General features: G+C 27.6%; 4 protein-coding genes across 4 annotated transcripts; 1 reads left to right on the top strand and 3 right to left on the bottom strand.

Moving 5' to 3' along the window:
* OCT59_015653 (uncharacterized protein) lies at positions 1-4,015 on the bottom strand (the record flags this gene model as incomplete). The annotated part of the gene is made up of 8 exons (XM_066140172.1): positions 1-180; positions 262-417; positions 495-663; positions 738-804; positions 872-1,243; positions 1,318-2,044; positions 2,155-3,906; positions 3,995-4,015. 8 exons carry the CDS (start codon positions 4,013-4,015, stop codon positions 1-3), a joined length of 3,444 nt encoding a protein of 1,147 aa, XP_066002980.1.
* A 4,735-nt stretch (positions 4,016-8,750) lies between these two features.
* On the bottom strand, positions 8,751-12,753 carry OCT59_015652 (uncharacterized protein; the record flags this gene model as incomplete). The annotated part of the gene is made up of 6 exons (XM_066140171.1): positions 8,751-8,930; positions 9,007-9,162; positions 9,249-9,414; positions 9,493-9,582; positions 9,847-12,641; positions 12,733-12,753. The coding sequence occupies 6 exons, from the start codon at positions 12,751-12,753 to the stop codon at positions 8,751-8,753; spliced, it is 3,408 nt and encodes a 1,135-aa protein (XP_066002979.1).
* Positions 12,754-18,335: 5,582 nt separating this feature from the next.
* Positions 18,336-19,853, bottom strand: OCT59_015651 (uncharacterized protein; the record flags this gene model as incomplete). Its single annotated transcript, XM_025328372.1, has 4 exons — positions 18,336-18,745; positions 18,826-19,003; positions 19,072-19,151; positions 19,769-19,853. 4 exons carry the CDS (start codon positions 19,851-19,853, stop codon positions 18,336-18,338), a joined length of 753 nt encoding a protein of 250 aa, XP_025166963.1.
* A 764-nt stretch (positions 19,854-20,617) lies between these two features.
* Positions 20,618-21,085, top strand: OCT59_015650 (uncharacterized protein; the record flags this gene model as incomplete). Its single annotated transcript, XM_066140170.1, has 1 exon — positions 20,618-21,085. The coding sequence occupies one exon, from the start codon at positions 20,618-20,620 to the stop codon at positions 21,083-21,085; it is 468 nt and encodes a 155-aa protein (XP_066002978.1).
* Between the last annotated feature and the right edge of the window lie 260 nt (positions 21,086-21,345).

Below are 21,345 nucleotides of genomic sequence, written 5' to 3'. Positions count from 1 at the left end.
TTATAGGTTATTAATAATGTCTTTTAATTCAAGCAAATTTTCTGTTTCTTTTCTTAAAAAATATTTGTCTTTAAAAGTTTCTGGAACATTATTTGCGTAAAATGGTAATAAATGATCCATTTTAGGAAAATAAGTTCGTTCTTTATGATAATCCTTAGTAATTCGAACATACTCTATTTGCTATATAATAAATAAAGAAATGATAATGTTATAATCATATATAATGTACATATTCAAAAAAATGAGAATAAAATTATATACCATGTCAATAGAATCCTTATTTGTTTCAATTGAAAGTTGTATTGGTAGATAGATTTTTAAGTTTATAGAGTGAAATGGTACATATGAAATCCATCCTATGCCCTCAAGATTTACTATTTCCTTATATTTTAATATATAATCCATTTTTGTGTTAATCTAATATGAAGTTATAGAAATATTTACCAATTAATTGTTAATTAAAATTAAATAAGCAATATTTATTATTCACTTACTGTACTTTCTTCAACTATAAATCTAATAAAACAGTCTGATGAAATTATTTTTTTGATATTTATTTTCCAAATTATATCATAACAATCATTTTCGGGGAAAAGGAGGAAAATATCAGTAATAGAAAGTTGGGGTGAGCTTAAATAATTGTCTTCAAGAGATAATGTGCACCTTAACAACAGATGTTAAAATAATTAATTTTATATAATTACTTAGATTATAAATACTGTTATAAATATATTTACCTATTTAAATTATTTTTTTGAAATTGATAATTATAATTAAGATTGGACATAAAATAAACCCCTCGTGCTATAAATTATTCACTATATTAGAATGTAGCAATTATATATAGAATATTAAATTTTAATATGCCTACCTCTATACATATAGAGATCAAAGTTATTAGTAATTCCAAGTTGAGTATAATAATTAATAATATATGATTTACACATATATAACCAAAAATCTGAATATTTTTGTAATAAATAAGCAAATGAGATATCATCATTTAGCTCAAACAATCTATCTAAATCTAATACTGCATCTTCATATTTTTTTAATTCAATATATATTTTGCATCTCATCAAAAGTAATGATTCATCATAATTTATATTAGCAAATTCACTAATATTAGCAATAAGATTATGATAATTTGGCAAACACTTTGAATTATAATCAATATTAGAAATTTGAGTAAGATAATTGCTTGATTCTTTCAAATACATTTTTTCTAAATCATTTTTAGGATCTAATTCAATGCATTTTTTAAATGCTACCATAGAATTGCTATTATCTTCCATTATAAAATATGTCAATCCTTACAATAATATGCTAAAATATTTGAAGTATCTAATTGTATGATATTATTAAAATCCAATAAAGCTTTATCATATTCTTGAAGAATATAATATATAATAGCTCTCTTAGTAAAATTATGAACATTTGCTGGATCTATATTATTTGCTTTTGTAAAATATGGTATAGCACTATCATACTTTTTCATTTTACTTAAAATTTCTCCATGATAACATAAAATTAATGAATCTTTCTCATTTATACTAAGTAAATTTTTTAACTTTTTTAAAGTATCTGAGAATTTTCCTTGCTTTTCATAAATGTAAGCACAATACTTAAGACATAAATAATTATTAGGATCATTTTTCAACATGATATTAAAAGTTTTTAATGCATATTCATCATTATTATTATTATAATAACTAATTCCAAGAATTGTATATAAATTATTTATGTTAGCATTATAATAAATTGAAGTTGTTAAATCTTTTACTGCATCATTATAAATGCCTTGTTTTAATTGGATTTTTCCACGAATATACCAAGCAGTAGGTTTTTTTTCTTTTAATTTAATAGCTTCATTTAAATATAAATGTGCTTGTTCATAATTATTGAGACATGTATAAGTATAAGCTAAAATACATTTCATAGAATAACTTTCTGGATAAGTTTTAAGAAATTCTTTACACCAATGTTCAGCATTTTTATAATTTTTTTCTTTCAATCCTTTAATAGCATTTAGATATGTTGGGTGCTGTTTTTTTCCAATTTGAAATATTGATTTTAATGATATATTTGGATTTAACTTAACTGCTTTTAGAATTTTCTTTTTCTTAGTTAACATAAGATCAACTTCTGAATTACCTGAATCATTATCATATTGGTTATTTGTTGAATTTTCCATTTCAATTGAAGGTAAATATGTCCAGCTTCAAAAAATTGTGAATATAAATGTTTATAAATAACATTTTGTGGTAAATATCTAATATCATTATCCTCAATATTTTCTCGACATTTAGGGCAATTTTTCTGTTTCAATTTTTTTAAATTATTAAATGATAATATATGTTGACATTTTAAAACACATAATTGATCTGTTGGTTCATGATCAATTGGGCATGTCATTTCATTTGCAATCATTTCTAAAATTTCGCCCAATTTTGAAATTTTTTTTGTTAAGTTTGTATATTGGATTGATGAAGTTTTTTCTTTTCCTTTTCCCTTTCCTTTTTCAATATTATAATTTAATAGATTAAAATCTTCTGTGCACTTTTTATTAACAAATGTTAACAAATTTTGAAATTTTTCTGAGGAATCTGTTGTAGAATTGCTTTCATTGAATTTTTGAATGTATTGATTAAAGTCAATTTCAATTATTGAAAACATTTTATTATTAATATTATTTAAATGAAATAATATTTCAATTGCTTTAAATTGAATGAAACTGCTTGGAGCTCTATTAAGTGATTCAATTGCTAAATAATAGCATAGACCATGTGTAGATACTCGAATAGAATTTTGAATAAGATTTTGTGCAAGATCTAATATTCCAAACCATAAAGTATGTGGTAAAACAAGAGGTTCATTTCCAGCAAGATCGTTGATAAAACTTCCAGTATTTCTTAAAACTTTAACAAGTTTATTTGATACTTCATCAAATTTTGATTGAGAATCTAAAATGGATTTATTATCAACATCAATCCATTCTTTTTCCAAATAACTCCAAAAGTATTCCATTAATATCATTTCTTGAAATTTTTTACTAATTATATTTTCAGTACCACCAGACCAGTTGGATAAATTATGTTGAATAATCAACATAATTCTCCAATCTACATAATATGATGCTACTGGATATTTAAATTTTAATCCTTTACGTAATTGAGTGAGCATTGATAAGATTGTACTATTATCATTTGGAAGAGCAACTCCAGGTGTTACTGTTGATAAGACTCCTGGTGTAATATTCAATACAGCCTTAAGCAATTCCTTGGTTCTTCGTATAATTTCTTGAAACCAAGTCTCATCATCACGTAAACTATGTATTGTATCCCGTAAGTGAATTAATAAGAAGTCAATATTATAATTTCGTTTATTTATAATACCTTCATCTTTATTATCCTGTAATTGATTGAATTGATTAAATCCAGACTTATAATTTTTATCAATTCCTTCATGCATTACTTGAGTTGTTTTCTTATGAATTTCTGCGAATTTTGCTAAAGAATTATAAACTTCACCTCGAAGTTCTTTACTTAAGCGCATTGGTGTTACGCAAATTTTTTCTAATACAGCAACCCAGGTACGAATATGTAACTCTAACCTAGACACACTTAATTTATCATAATTATCAAAAGGTGTCGGATCCGCTAAAGTAACTAAAGAATTACGAAGGATTCCAGGCGAAAATTGATTAAGTGGATTTTTAAAAAGTAATTTTAGAGCAAATAAATTTTCGATTTTAGTCAAATCTTTATTAATAAGTTCTTCTACTATTCTATCAGGTGTAATAAATCCATCTTGTTCTAGCTCGGGAAGGATATAATTATTGGATGTGTTTTCAAGCAGAAGTGTTTTTAATTCTACAGAACTATTAGCAGACGACGAACTTTCACTCTATATATAAATATAATATAAAATAAGATTATTAATAATCTTAAAAATCTTGATCAATATATACAATATTCATATAAAATTTATTCACCTGGTTTGAGTTTCTTTCCATTTTTTTCCGAAGACGCAAAGTCCAGAAAGTATAAAAAAATCAAGGACTCGTTGTATTTATATATTAGACTTCCATTCCCCATTTTTTTATTTATTTAGTAACGTCTACAAAATATGATAATCTCACTATATGAGTAATGATTGGCGATTATGCCGAATCTATCTAGCCTAGCGTTACCCAAAGAAACAAGGCATCACACCCTCTTTTTTTCCATTTTAAGTATTTTAAGGACTTGTTATTTCGGTTAGTCTCCCATTTGTCACCAATTGTTGATCTATATCACGTGATTACTGAATCCGGTGATCCGTTTATCCTATCCGGGTAAATTCGGATCGGGTAGTTTGGATTTATTTGCCGGCTACATGTGATTTCGGATAATCTTTTTCGGTAGAATTGTAGAACAAAATATTTAAAGAATTTTTTAATATAATTATCCCAATACATTATATTCTTAATCTTTCCAGGTTCTTGGCATAGTTTAACGATTTTTTGGCATTATAATATTATTATTTATTTTCTCTAATGACTTAAATTTTAAACGGATATTTTAAATGTCGTTTTGGCTTACTACGTGATTTACTTTTAAATATGAGTCTATAAAAAATGTTATAGTGAAGAAAAAGAAAAAAAAAATATATTTATTTGATTCGGAAATTTAATCTGACGTAGTTAATTAGATAAACCTGGCTGCCATTTTTCGGTGGCGATGCTAGGATCGTTCAAATCTATTATTTTCTTTTATATAGTATTACATATTTGTTTTATTTGCCCAAATATATTATTAATATAGTACTAATTAACTTACATTATACAGACCCTAAATAAATAAAGTTTCGTATTATAAATTCTTATTTTCATGAAAAATTAACAATTTCAAATTTTATCGTGAAACTTTGTAATTATTTTCTACCATTTAATGTTACTGGAAATTAATTGTGTTTACTTTCTATAACTTTCTAGTTCGCAACTATTTAGTTTTCTGGGCTTACAAAAAGAATCGAATTTTATAGAAATTGTTCACTTTAAAAGATAGTAATAGCAATAGCTGAATTTTATGACGATTTTCTCATTCACTAATGATGATAAATTTGTTTACCATCAGATGGAAGTCAATTAAAATAACGAACTATGAATTGTGACTTGCGAGTTGCAACATTTTACATACCAAAAAATTAGCTAGAAAGAATTTGCTTCATCTCCGCAGCTTGGTATCAATATTAGTTATATATTACCTTACCAGGTAAATAAAATTAATTTTTTGATATAAATGGATAAGATTGAACAAATACCGTTTAAAAATAGTAATTCAAGACGCTGCTATTAATAAGAAATATTTATACAGTCTCTTTAATCATCACGTAAAAAACGTGACTTGCAGGAGAAGCCCGTGTTTAAAATTACCATTTTTTTATTTTCTTTGCTATCCTGTAATCGATTGAATTGATTAAGTTATAACTATTATATTTAAGCGCGTTGGCAAATTTTTTTCGTAATATGTGTAAAGCCATAATATACAGTAGTTTATAAAAATTTTGAACGTTTATACAAATTTTATTTTCCTGGTTTGAATTTCGTTCTAGAATATGCAAAATTCAAAAAATTAAGAAATATTTACTTTAAAAAGCAAGTGACAGTTGTGACACATACAAAATGTGATATACCGGAAAAAATAATGATAAAATTAAGATAAAATTATAAATAAAATTAATTAGTTTGAAATGATTTCAATAATATAAAGTATAAAAGATAAATAATAATGCTTAAGTGATTACTAATTGGTTAAGATTATTCATATTGGTGGATTTTCTGACAGGAAATGATTCTAATCAAGAAATTTCTATACGCTTAAATAAAATTCTTTATCTAAACATTATTAATATTTTTTGTTCTGATCAAATCGAAAAAATAATGAATTACTATTATCCTCTTCCTTTTTACTAATACTTTTACAACTTAAATTTTTGATGATTTATCTTTTTTATTTTTTTTTCAAAATTAAAATTTAATCATCATACAGTAACTATAAAATTAATTTAACTATTAAAATCTTTGAGTTTTCTTTTACAAAAGAATAAAAGATATTAATTTTTTTTATAAAAAAATAGAAAAGGATAAGTCAAAAATTGAAAATGATTTCCATTATTTGAATTTTTGAGTCTTTTTATTACGAAAAGAGAAAAGGAGAAAAGGATGGCAAACGATTTCCTTTTCTAACAAAAAAAGATAAGAATTATGGTTAGATTAAATGTGGAATCTAATCCATAAAAATATTAAACAAGTTGTCTGCCAAATTTGCGACAGATATCTATTGATTTACGGCAAGTACCCGCTGAACTTACGGCAAATACTTGATAGGTTACAAATTTCTTGGTTTTGCATTTATAGTAATTATTGGATCCAAAGCTAGTTTATACTTAGTTGGAAAGGATTACTGCGGAATACATTCTATAATAAGTTAAATAAAGTTACTTATTTACTGATCTAGTTTAGTATATAAATGGGTCATCATCCTTCGGATGATAACCCATTTATATACTACTAGATCAGTAAATGACTAATACATAAATACAAATCTCTTTATTTACAAATACGACACGTCTTCTCATAATTGTTTGAGTAAAATTCTTTAATCCTTATAACATTTCTTTTTTTAAACCTAAGATAAAAAAATAAATGGATTTTTTTTTTTACAATTTTTATAACATTATAAATTAGTAATCTACGAATCAACAGACTTTACTTCTATATAGGGATGCCAAAAGTTCGGTTATAACCGATCATAACCGGTTTTACCAGTTCGGTTATCGGTTCAGTTTCAGTCCAAGACCGACCGGTTAACCGTCAGTTTTATATATAAAAAAAACCGATCAAAAAACCGATCGGTTAATTGTAAATTTTTAATATATTCCAAAAAAAAAAATGATTTTGTTTATTGAGAATACCATTTTATGTATAATATTCTCATTTTTGAAATTATCGAATTTACGCGTTGATCACGTGATTTTTCGTTTCTCTGAAAAATCACAACGTCGGCGTTATTGTTGTAAAAGAATTACGTAAATTAAAGAATATTATTCAAAAAATTATAGTTGATACTTTATGGCATTATTTTATTCGATTTTGCAGTATTTTTGCAATTGGTTTTGTAGTTCAGTTTTATCGGTCAGTTTTGCGGTCGGTTCAGTTTTGGTTGAAAACTGCAGAAACCGAACCGAACTGACCCTTGCCATCCCTACTTCTATAAAAAATATACATTCAAATGAGCCATCAAATAAAGTTAAAAATAAAATAACAAATTATAAATTACTACCAAAGTCGCTTTTTATTAAAAATATTCCCTCTCCTAAGATGTAAATTTTTTTTATCAAATAATGTAAATCTTTTTCAAATATTATCTGTTTGCTCTGTTTGCTATAACAAAATGGGTTGTTATCGTTATCTACGTCTTAATCATCATGACTTTTTTTATCTTATTGAAAATTTGTTGATCTCGGTCACAAAATATACCGTAGAAAAAAATCTACCGTCAGTGACTCAGCCAACCCATTAATTGAACGTCATTAATAAATAAAAAAGTTTGATCTTTCTTATTAAGTTCAATCTGAAAAAATAAATAATTATTTTTTTTCAAACTTTCTTTTAAAACCAAAAAATTTTTTGGTTTTATTTTTTCAATATCGAAAAAAATTATTTTTTAATCAATTTTTATTTTGGCTTTATTTCAATACTGGAAGTTTCTTTTATAATTTATTTTTGACCAAATTAATTTTTTTTTGATTTTTTCGGAAAAAAATTTTTTCTTTAATTAAAAACAAATTTTACTAGATCTTAAAAACATGATCAAACGCAATTTCCATTACGACAAAGGGAATGAGAATGTCAAAAAAACTGTTTTAAAATGTTTTAAATTATGTCCCTTAAAGCCTTAATTGCCCGGAAGATTATAATTATTAATAACACATAAAATACTTTATGCATTGAATGAAAAGTATACAGTACATATATGCATTAGTTATTTACTAATCTAGTAGTATATAAATGGGTTATCATCTGAAGGATGATGACCCATTTATATACTAAACTAGATCAGTAAATAACTTTTTTATCATCCTGGATATACTAATTGGTCTGCCAGTTTATAACTGGCGGAAAAAATCCTAAATACCAATTAGTAGCCAGGTGATAATTTACAGTATTTACTAATTGTCCAGCGATAGTACTAAAATTTGAAGTCACGGGTGTTTTACTATTCCTCACGTGATTTTCACCAATTAAAATTTGATTCTTAATTTTTTGATCTCTGTCACGGATATACTTCCAATTACTAAGGACTTACAATGGTCGATTCCCATTCCCTTGTATAATAATTAATCTTAATTTGCGGAAATTTTTGCGAGACTTAAATTAATAAAAAACCCATTTCAACTACATTTCTCACCCGTATGGTAATTTAATGTTAAAAAGTTAGTTTGCTTTAATTTAATAAAATTTAAAATGAAAATTTATATAAATTTAAGATGATCATGAATATTTATAAAAAAAAGGAATTCAAGCGTCAATAAATATATTTTGAAGATTATACCATATAAGAATCTTTTATACTACTAAACTAATTATGAGCACGTATTTTCAATGCTTAGCCTTTAACCTTGTTGCCTGTTAAATGTACTATAATATAAAATAAATAAATTAAACCTCCCTTTTTTAATATACAGAGATGAGATACATATATAATTTATAGATTATTAATAATGTCTTTTAATTCAAGCAAATTTTCTGTTTCTTTTCTAAAAAAATACTTGTCTTTAAAAGATTCTGGAATATTATTCATGTAAAATGGTAATAAATGAACTATTTTGGGAAAATAAATTTGTTCTTTACGACGATTGGGAGTAATTCTGAAATATTCTATTTGCTATAGTAAATAAAGGAATGATAATGTTATAATCATATATTGTATATATCGAAAGGATGAAAATAAAATTGCATACCATGTCAATAGAATCCTTTTTTGTTTCAATTGTAAGATGCTTTAATTTATAGATTTTTAAATTCATAGAGCGAAATGACATATACGAAATCCAACCTAATCCCTCAAGTTTTAATATATCCTTATATTTTAATATATATTCTGTATTCATGTAAGTCTTAATATGAAATTATAGAATTATTCACATTAATTGTTGTTAACTAAAATTAAACAAAACAAATATTTACTATTAATTACACTTACTGGATTTGTTATAACTTTAAATTTAATATAACAATCTGGTGAAATTATTTTTTTGATATTTATTTTCCAAATTATATGATAGTAGAAATCATCTTCGAGGAAAAAAATACCAGTAATAGGAAATGTAAGTAAGCTTAAATGATTGTCTTCAAAAGATAATGTGCGCCTTGACAAACAGATTTTTAAAATTATTAATTTTATATATGATTATTTAAATTGCAAATAATATTATAAATATATTTACCTATCTAAATAACTTTCTCGAAATTGATAATTATGACCGAAATTCATAAGATTAGACATAAAATAAACCCCTTGTGCTGCAAATAATTTACTATGTTAGAATGTAGTAATTAATTTGCAGAATTTGCAGAATATTAAATTTAAATGTACTTACCCCTATACATATAAAGCTTAAAATTATTAGTAATTTTAAGTTGAACCAAATCATTAAGAAAATATGGTTTACACAAGCATGACCAAAAATCTGAATATTTTTGTAATAAATAAACAAATGATATATCATCATTCAACTCAAATAATCTATTTAAATCTAATTTTGCCTTATGATAATCTTTTATTTCAATATATTTTGCACCTCATAAAAAGTAATGATTTATCATTATAAATATTAGTAGATTGGTTAATTTTAGCAATAAGATCATGATAATTTGGCAAACACTTTAAATTATAATCAACATTAGAAATTTGAGAAAGATAATAGCTTGAATCTTCCAAATACATTTTTTCTAAATCATCATTAGGATCCAATTCAATGCATTTTTTAAATGCTACCATAGAATTACTATTATCTTCCATTATATAGTATACTAATCCTTTACAATAATATGCTAAAATATTTGAATTATCCAATTGTATTACATTATTAAAATCCAATAAAGCTTTATCATACTTCTGAAGTATATAATATATAATAGCTCTCTTAGTTAAATTATGAACATTTTCTGGATCTATTAGATATGCCTTTGTAAAATATGTTATAGCATCATCATACTTTTCTATTTCACTTAAAATTTCTCCATAATAACATAAAATTAACGAATCTTTCTCATTTATACTAAGTAAATTTTTTAACTTTTTTAAAGTATCTGAGAACTTTCCTTGCTTTTCATAAATACAAGCACAATACTTAAGACATAAATAATTATTTGGATCATTTTTTAATGCAATTTTAAAATGTTTTAAAGCATATTCATAATTAAAAATATCGTGATAAATAATTCCAAGTATCGTATATATATTATTTATTTTAGCTTTATAATATATTGAAGTTGTTAAATCTTTATCTGCATCATTATAATTGCCTTGTTTAAATCGAATTTTTCCACGAATATACCAAGCAATAGGTCTTTTTTCTTTCAAATTAATTGCTTCATTTAAATGTAAATATGCTTTCTCATAATCATCACAACATCTATAGATATAAGCTAAAATACATCTTATGGAATAGCTTTCTGGAAAAGTTTTAAGGAATTGTTTACACCAATGCTCAGCATTGTTATAATTCTTTTCTTTTAATTCTTTCATAGCATTTTGATATGTTGGATGTTGTTTTTTTGGATTCCCAATTTGAAATATTGATTGTAATGATATATTTGGATTTAACTTAACTGCTTTTAGAATTTTCTTTTTCTTAGTTAATATAAGGTCAACTTCTGAATTATCTGAATCACTATCATATTGGTTATTAGTTAAATTTTCTATTTCAAATGAAGTTAAAATATGTCCAGCTTCAAAAAATTGTGGATATAAATATTTGTAAATAACATTTAGTGGTAAATATCTAATATCATTATCTTCAAAATTTTCTCGACATTTAGGGCAATTTTTTTGTTTCAATTTTATTAAATTATTAAATGATAATATATGTTGACATTTTAAAACACATAATTGATCTGTTGGTTCATTATCAATTGGGCATGTCATTTCATTTGCAATCATTTCTAAAATTTCTTTTCCTTTTCCTCTTCTGTTTCTTTTTTCAATATTACAATTTAATGGATTAAAATCATCAGCACACTTTTTTCTAACAAACATTAACAAATTTTTGAATTTTTCTTTTTCTGAGACATCTGTTGTTGAATCTGTTTCATTTAATTTTTGAATGTATTGATCAAAGTCAATTTCAATAATTGAAAACATTTGATTATTAATATTATGTAAATGAAATAATATTTCGATTGCTTTAAATTGAATGAAACTGTTTGGAGCTCTATTAAGTGATTCAATTGCTAAATAATAACAAAGACCATGTGTAGATTTTCGAGTGGATATGTGAATAAGGTTTTGTGCAAGATCTAATATTCCAAACCATAAAGTATGTGGTAAAGCAAGAGGTTCATTTTCAACAAGATCATTAATGAAATTTCCAGTATTTTTAAAAACTTTAACAAGTTTATTTGATATTTCATCAAATTTTGATTGAGAATCTAAAATAGAATTTAAAGCAACATTACTCCGTTCTTTTTCTAAATAACTCCAAAAATATTCCATTAATACCATTTCTTGAAATTTTATACTAATTATATTTTCAGTATTACTAGACCAATTGAATAAATTATGTTGAATTATCAACATGATTCTCCAATCTACATAATAAGATGCTACCGGATATTTAAATTTTAATCCTTTACGTAATTGAGTGAGCATTGATAAGATCGAACAATTATCATTTGGAAGATCAACTCCAGATGCTACTTTTGATAAGACTCCTGGTGTAATATTTAATACAGCCTTAAGTAATTCCTTGGTTCTTCGTATAATTTCTTGAAACCAAGTCTCATCATCACGTAAACTATGTAATGTATCTCGTAAATGAATTAATAAGAAGTCAATATTATAATTCCGTTTTTTCATAATGCCTCCAACTTCTTTATTATCCTGTAGTTGATTGAATTGATTAAATCCAGATCTAAAATTATTATCAATTCCTTCTTGCATTACTTGAGTTGTTTTTTTATGAATTTCTGCAAATTTTGCTAAAGAGCTATAAACTTTATCTCGAAGTTCTTTACTTAAGCGCATTGGTGTTACGCAAATCTTTTCCAATACAGCAACCCAGGTACGAATATGTAACTCTAGTCTGACCACACTCTGTTTTCCATAATAATCAAAAGGAGTTGGATCTGCTAATGTAACCAAAGAATTTCGAAGAACTTCATCCGAAAATTGGTTAAATGGGTTTTCAAAAAGTAATTTAAGAGCGAATAAATATTTTAGTTTTGGTATATTTTTAATAAGTTCTTCTGCCTTTTCATCAGGTGTATTAAACCCATCTTGTTCTAACTCGAGAAGGATACAATTATTGGATATGTTTTCAAGCAGAGGTGCTTTGAACTCTGCGGAACTATTAACAGACGATGAACTACCACTCTTCATATAGTTGTAATATAAAATAAGCTTATTAATAATAGTCTTAATTCATTAAAATAGTCAATATTAATAAAAGGAAAATTTTATTAACCTGGTTTGAATTTTCTTCCATCTTTATTTTTCGCCGAAGACTGTATAGTTAAAAAAAAGTATAAAAAAAAAAAAGGAATTAAGGACTCACTTATTTTATAAATTGCATATCATAATTTTGTACGACTTACTTTTGTTTGTTTTATTACCATATTTTTTTTTATTTAAAAAATTGCATGTCATAAAATAAATGAAATAAATGAGGATATCATCTACAAGTGAGAAATTCAATCGGCATTGTAACATTCAACCATTCAAATTTTCTTTTATTCAAATGGTTGTCGATCACATAACACAAACAAAAAATTTCTCACACTACTGTGTTTTTGTTAATATTTCGAGTTTGTCAAAGTTTAGCCAAAAATAGACCAGTATTTTTACTCTACACTAACCAAAGTATTCTCAGGCCTTCTGGGAAGCAGTAAAATGGTATTTTAAGACACTACATTATACATTTATATGAAAATACTCAATTTATATAAATTTTTTTTATTAAGTCTATTAACTCATTAATAATCAAATTTTTATATTATAGCTTTAGAAATAGAAAGAAAAAGGAGAAAGTGTTTTTAATAAGTTGCTATAAAGTTTATCTATTTATTATTACGTTGTATTGTGGGATGTTTTATAAATTTTATCTAATTAATTAATCTTTTTTTATTTCAGACGCTATTTAAGTAAAATTTAGTATAAGAAACTATACAATAAAACAATAATATATTTGATTCTTTATCAACTTAATTATCTACTCTGTACAAATCCTTTTAAGATGAACGTAGAGCTCCGCAACCTGACCTGACAGATCGGGTGACCCGACGGGTTGACCCGAAATATTCAGGTCAGGTCATCAAATTCATGACCTGACACGGGTCAGGTCAGTGCTAGTCGGTACCCGACCCGACCCGTTGACCCGACATATATTTGGGTCAAATAAATTAAAAACACCGAAACTAATAGTTCCGGCGTTTTTACATGTAAAATCAAAATGAAAAACGCCGAAACTAATGATTCCGGCGTTTTTACATGTAAAATTAAAAAAAAAAATGCCGGAACTAATAGTTTCGGCGTTTTTACATGTAAAATAAAAATGAAAAACGCCGGAACTAATGATTCCGGCGTTTTTACATGTAAAATTGAAAAAAAATGCCGAAACTATCAGTTTCGGCGTTTTTACATGTAAAATTGAAAAAAAAAACGCCGAAACTAATAGTTTCGGCGTTTTTACATGTAAAATAAAAATGAAAAACGCCGGAACTAATGATTCCGGTGTTTTTACATGTAAAATTGAAAAAAAAATGCCGAAACTATCAGTTTCGGCGTTTTTACATGTAAAATTGAAAAAAAAAACGCCGAAACTAATAGTTTCGGCGTTTTTACATGTAAAATCAAAATGAAAAACGCCGGAACTAATGATTCTGGCGTTTTTGCATCTAAGATCGAAAAAAAAATGCCGAAACAAATAGTTTCGGCGTTTTTATATATAAAAACAAAAGTAAAATGCCGGGACCCGACGTTTTTTCAATAAAAATTAAAAAATCTTTTTTTTTTAATTAAAAACGTCGAACCTGACGTTTTTTGTATAATTAATAAAAAAAAAATGTTACAAAACGTTTTTTTAATTGAAATATTTAATAATAAAACTTCGGGTAACCTGAGTTACCCGAAGTGACCCGAATACTTTCGGGTCAAATGGGTCAGGTCGGGTCAGAACGGTTTACCCGACCCGACCTGACCTGAAAAAAAATTTCGGTTCGGGTTAACCAGGTAACCCGACCCGACCCGACCCGTGCGGAGCTCTAGATGAACGTGAATTAAGTATTGTCGTGATGTTTTTGTCGTGATGTTTTTTTTTGTAAATCCCTGATACAAATCCTCATTTTTATTTAATAATTTTACATAAGATTAAATTGTATCAGGCATTAATAATGTCTGTAAACTAAGATTTAAACTAAGATTCTTTTATTATAAATTCATATTTATTTCAACTTTGCCTAATTTTCATAAACTGAATTAAACTTGTCCGTCTTCCAGGATTGTTGATGCAATAAACTTTCATTATTGATTTTGGTAAGAATCATTATTGTACGTGCCGCAGTATAATTACGTACTCACAACTCACAAGTATTGCGTGACGAATAGATGTTTATTAAAATAATTGTGACACCAGTGATGAAAGTCACGTGAATTTTTTCATTTTCTGATTGGATTTCTTGTATTATATTTAGGATTTTTTATTATTTTTATTTTTGGGAAGTTATTTTGAGAGATCAGGTGATATAATAAAAAAAAAGGATATTTTATTGAAAATCAAATTTTTGGAATTTTTGAATTTCAAAATGAAAAAAAGGTTGGAAGTGATATTTTTGGATTTCTGTCAACAAGAGAAAGAGGTTTACTAAGATCTAAATTCGTTGGAAAGAAAAATGGAGAAAGTTCTAACTGTCAAAACTCAATGTGACTTATCACTTTAAAAAAAAGTATGTATTTGATGCTTATTTATATTTATCATATTAAATTTATTTATTCCATTAAGAATATAAAATAAAAAAAGGGGTTTTGTTTTTTATCGCTATGGTGATACATCGCTAGCCTCAAATGTCACATGTTTAGAGAATTAATCATGTGATTTATTAGTTAAAATATTTTTAACAACTCCCCCCAGCTATGTACACTATCAAAAAAGCTCGGGTTTGACGTTATGCACTAACACGCGAAAATAAACAGTGACGAATAAGGGCGTGACGAATAATTTTTACTTACTCGAAAAAAACTCCCTAAGATATATATAAACAGTGAAACTCGGCCGGGGGTGTGACAATATTTTCACGGTCACGTGAAGCTGGGGAAAATGTTTAAAATATAGTTGTTAACATTAATTATTAACATTGTTGTATCCTATTAATACATTCCTTATATTTAATACATTTCCTTATATTTGTCTAGTTAATAAGTAAGTTCAATATAAAAAATGACAATGTATGTAAAACAAACAGATACAACAATTTCAACAACAATCTTGTTGATAATCACAAAGCCTTTAAGGATTAAACATGAACATTAATAATAAATGGACAATCTTTTTCACAGTAGCGCTTTTAGTGAAACACACATATTTACAATGATGGACAACTCCTACCTCGCGACCTACATGCTCTTTAATGACTCAATTGTCGATACTCTTGTCATTTAGGCCAATCATTTATAAAAATTTCGCAATCTCCCATAATTGAAATTTCTTTTTTGAATATAATAGCACATGTTCATCTTTATTAGACATTACAAACATCATTACAATAAATAATGTAATAAAATAAAAAGAAGGGTTAGAAATGATTACTATTATGACTTGAAATCATCCTTAACCCCAAACCTACTTTAAACCAACACTACTATAAAGATAACGCACCTAACCTAACCAATTCTCCTTACCCTAACCCTAAGCTACTCCAATTAAAGCCAATACCACTCTAAAGCCAACACTACTTTAAAACCAACATTATTCTGCCAACATTTTTCCACCTAATTACATACCTTGAGCAAATTCTGAAAGATGAATATTTTTGAATTATTCTTCTTCCATAAGGTAGGTTCACGTGAAAGGGAAAAAATAAATGAAATTATTTATGGGTTTTACGTTCAATATTAAAGAAATAAAAAATAAAAAAATTCAAATGAAAGAGGGCGAGCAAACGTGGGAAATACTGATTGATGATAACCAAAAAAGTTTAATGAAAGCATATTAAATTCATACATAATTCACATGGCAAACGGGACTAGCGACAAATCGCATTAGCGATAAATAATAATTTATAAGTATAATTAAATACTTAATAGATATATAACTTATTATATTATGTTGTAAATTCAAATTTCCTTAGCTAAAAAAAATTTAAAAATTGAAATATTATATAAAGTAATCCTAAAAGTGAATATATATCATAAATGTCATACCATTATAAAAATTTTTTTATAATTCTCTATTTCTATATTAATGTAAAAATTATTTTTCATTTTTTTAATTTAACGAATGGTTACTAACTGTTCGTTTCTTTTCTTTTTTTTAGATAGTTCTTTCAGGTTTTTTTTGGAAGTTACATTCTGATAAGTTTTTGATTATTTCATTTAACTCTTCCATCTTTCAATAAACAGTTTCTAACAGTTTATTTCATTTCATTTTTTTTTAGACAGTTTTTCGGATTTCTCTAGGTATTAGGTTTTGGTAAGTGTATGTTTTCAAATTTTTTTTTTCGCCTTTTAACAAATGGTTTCTAGCAGTTCGTTTTATGTTTTTTAGGGCGTTCTCTCAAATCCTTGGATATAAAATTTCGGTAAGTAATTTTAATTTTTTTTCTTAATAATTTTATTTTAACTTATTAACAGTTTATTTTTTGGTTTTTTTCTTTTAGGTTTTGCTGATTCTTTTGAAAATGGAGGTAGATATTTAATGTCTCCTTTCTTTTTTGTAGGTTTTAACTTTTTTTTTTCCTTTTAGATTTGGCAGGTTTGATTTTATCCTTTGTCTTCATTACTAACAATCGTTTTCTTCTTTAGGTTTCAGTGCTTCTTTTTTGAGGTTTCGGTGACTCTTGAAAGTGAGGTTTTTGTTTTGATACCAATCTTTCTTTTTTAGGGTTTATCTTTGTTTCGTCAAATTTTGGTGAGAAATCGGACAGTTCTTACGTTTCTATATATTTCAACGAAACATATACTAACATTTCAATTTTTCTTTTTCTTAGATGACTGAGTCTTTGGATGCATAAAAATTCGGTAAAGGTGAAGATTTTTTTTTTTTGAACTATTCTTTGACAAAACATTTATTAACATTTTTTTCTCCTTTTTAGATTGCTTATTCATCAAATTTCTGAATGAGGATTTTAGTGAGCATTTTTTCTTAACTATCAGAACGTTAGAAAATTAAAGATTCTTCTTGATAAGAAATCAAAATTTTTTAATTTTATTAATTTTAATGAATCTAACATTTTATCTTTTTCATTTTTAGTCAGATCTGGGATGTGGATTTCGGTGGGAATTTTTATAACAGAACTTTTTTTAGATGGCTGATACTTCAAATCTTTGAAAACGCGGGATTTTGGTATGGAAACTGAAGTTTTTTTTCTTTAACTGATTTAATGGAACATTTCTAATGGTTTGTTCTTTTCCTTTTTTTAGACGTCCAAGCGTGGATTTTTAGTTGGAACTTGAACTCAACAAATTTTCTTTGATTTGGTGAGTTTTCAGAAGGGTTTGACAGTTCTTTTATTTTAACAGAACTTTACCAATGTTCATTCTTCATTCTTTTTTTTAAGTGATTAGCTTGGATCTTTAATGTTGAAAATATTTACTTCTGGGAAACATAATAATTTTACTTATAAAATATACATTTATTATATATTATTTATACAAAAAATACATATTTACCATATATTTAATTGTACAGCAACATATGTCATTTATAAATTTACTTCAAATTATACTTATATAGTTGATTGCTTCACAACTATTATATCACTTCTATACATTCGTCGATATTAAATATATAATATCACGTTGAAAATAACATAAAGTAGCCGTACGCCTACTATGTAAGTGGCGGTAATATGGATACTACAAAGCCCCACCATCAAGGATTCCAAAAGTTACAATGGCTGTAATGAATGTAAAGGCTGTAGCCACCATAAACTTCATCAGTTCCCGGTCTTTCTCAAGTTGAGTGGTGGTATAAACTCCCTGTATACTAACGATCAAATCCTTGATTTCCCTTAGTCGTACTCTAAAAGTTTCTTCATCAGGCGGAAAAATGTCAGGGTTCGGAGAGATGCCCCAACGGTTTCCAATAACTTGAATAAAAGAACTAACAGTTCTGACACAATCTCTTTCCATTACATTTTTATTATTAGTCTGTACTCTATTTGCCTTTGAAAAAACTAAAATAATGTTATTGGTTGCATCTTTTCCTAAAAACTTTCTTATTTTATCTAAAACATTCCTCTGTTCATTAGTAAACCTTTGGGCTTCTATAAAGTTCAAAGTTTGATTAATTATGAAAACCACGGAATTATAAAAAGTAGGATTCTGTCTCATAAAAATTGCATACCGAACACAATAAGGATAGCCTTAACCCCATGAGCACATTTGTTGACAACCTCGGAAATTTTTTCAAGTATCGGAGTTGAACCTTGCTCAGTGTCAAAAAGTCCAGGTGTGTTAACTATGTTATATTGTACGTCGTCGATTAACATAATTCCTGCAGAACACACTTTTGTAACAGTTTCCTAAATTTCCATCGTTCCTTACTCTTAAGTACGGTTAATTCCAGACAGATATAAAATATAACACCTACCATTTTTGCAGAGGTAGGGAAAAGTTCATTACCCTGTAGTGCCCCAACAAGAAAATTTCCAAGAGTGCTTTTTCCCACACCTAATATGTTTTTTTTTTAATTAAGAATAAGAAAAAGTACAAATAAAAATCAAATGCTTGCCTGTTTTTCCAATTAAGAGAACAACTGGATATTCAACATTCAGTTCCATAATTACATTAAATTACAAATGGAAGTTTGAAAGATTCAGGCAGGACCCTAAAAGTATTGTAATTTATTGTTTGAAAAAGCATGGTTGCAAAACACATGTGCACAGTCCGTGTAACACTGTAACTGGGCATACACTCATTTCCTTTTTTATTCCACGTCTTTAAGATTGTGTTACTCTTTTTATCAAATATTCTCATGATCATAATTATCGGCGTATTTGCTAATCCTACTTGAATGACCTTATCAATTTTTTAAAGAAGAGAGCGTGACGGTGTTCGATTCAATATTCTTTATAAAAAGCACTAATTGTGTCCTCTTAAAATTACCTGTATTACAGATAACAGATTATTACTGTTTATTTGTACTGCAGTTTCAAGTCAATCAGAATAATTTTTTATCCGTCAATCTGAATGTTATACCGCGGTTGCCACAAACCAGGTTTTTTATGAACATATTTTTCGGAGGAACAGTAGAAGCTTTTAAACGAGGACCGACAACATTTTCTTACCTTCGACCAGACGTGGACTTGGTCTTGGACCACCTTTGAGCTTTGGTCGTTTATTATGTTTCCTTGGGAATTTTTTCGTTGCCATGGCGCAGTACAATTTTAACACGTGCTTGACAACAACACAAAAGGAAATTTTGGATGATCATTAGCACCAATTAGATTTTGTGAAATATAAGGTGACGTAAATGGCGCAACCACACAATAATCAGGTGATTTCGCAAATTTTGAATTACCTAGGGGATAGGTAAATAAACGGGGGGCCAACTCAAGGTTACACAGGGTCGTCGGGCTGGTAGTGTCGTCACTGCGTTCCGCCACCTCGGCCTCACGGCCTCGCAGTACTTACATCCCTCCTCCGTGAGGTGGGGAATCCCTATACATCTGAAACAATATGAAACAAGATCTGAAACATAACAATATAAGCAAAAAAGGATAAAATAAGGGAAAAGAGAGGAAAATAAGAGAGAATCAGAGAGGGTGTTTCAATGTTTCAGATGTTTCAGCAATTTTGGTAAAAGTCAGGCGAGGACAACCCTCCCAGAAAAAGTTTTGATTTTACCCCCCCAGATCCGAAACTTCTGAAACATCTGAAACTGATTCAGGATTCCGTTCGTTTTCTTATTGGAGGCAGTGAGATAGCAAATCGAGTAAACAGATAGGTTAATAACCCCTAGAAGGACTGTAGAACCACAGGAGGGTAACCGGGTAGGAGCGCGGATCTTTGGAAAAAATATATTCGGCAATTGAAGATTAGGTAACTATAAATTAGTACTCGATTTGATAGAACAAAAAATGACATATACCGTAGAAAAGTTGGCAGGAATCTTTGGCCACACAGTCCCCGATGTTATGGGTATCAATAGGGAGATCCTAAAAAGCCACCAAAACCCGCACGCAGTATCAGTAATCCCCGAACTTGTAGGCCATATCCTGGAACGTATTCCAAGTAGCAATTTTGGACCGCATCTTCTAGAAGTCAACCCAATCTGGAGAGCCGAAGCTGAACAAGTACTCTGGAAGCGGCATAAAGAAGCCGAGGAGGTATACAAACAGGCAGTAGACTACTACAGGGAGGCCATTGACAATTTCAATGAAGCCGATCAGAAAAAATACACTAGGTTCGCAGGAATGGTGGCAGTAGAAAGAGCTCTCCTCAGATGTGGCTTTATAACGCAAGAGTCCGACTGGGAGAAATGGACTCAAATAACGTATAACATCCAATTGCTTAAAGAAGGCCGCACTCTTGATGACTCAGACGATGAATCAGATGATGGAGAGGTATCTCTCGATGACTCAGATGATGAAGAATACTTTTAGAAGGCGATACTAATCCGTCTTCCTCTTTTTTGCCTCCTTAAGGCATTTATCAATACACTGTTTACACGCGTCATCAGCCTCTAAAATTTTCTGCCCGAGTTTTTTGCATTGCCGATTGTACACCGTCTGATGTCTTTTAGCCGCGGTTTCTTTTTTCTTCTCCTTAGTTTTCTTTTTGATAACCCAGTCTATCCCAGTAAAAGTATTCTTGTGCATACCACAAACTGTGCAATCACCATGCAGCCGGTAACGCCCATTTG

The sequence above is a fragment of the Rhizophagus irregularis genome, chromosome 23 (assembly GCF_026210795.1).
Source record: "Rhizophagus irregularis chromosome 23, complete sequence".
Classification (NCBI taxonomy): domain Eukaryota; kingdom Fungi; phylum Glomeromycota; class Glomeromycetes; order Glomerales; family Glomeraceae; genus Rhizophagus; species Rhizophagus irregularis.
The sequence above is the reverse complement of the archived record's forward strand: the minus strand, read 5'-3'. Positions and strand labels throughout refer to the sequence as shown.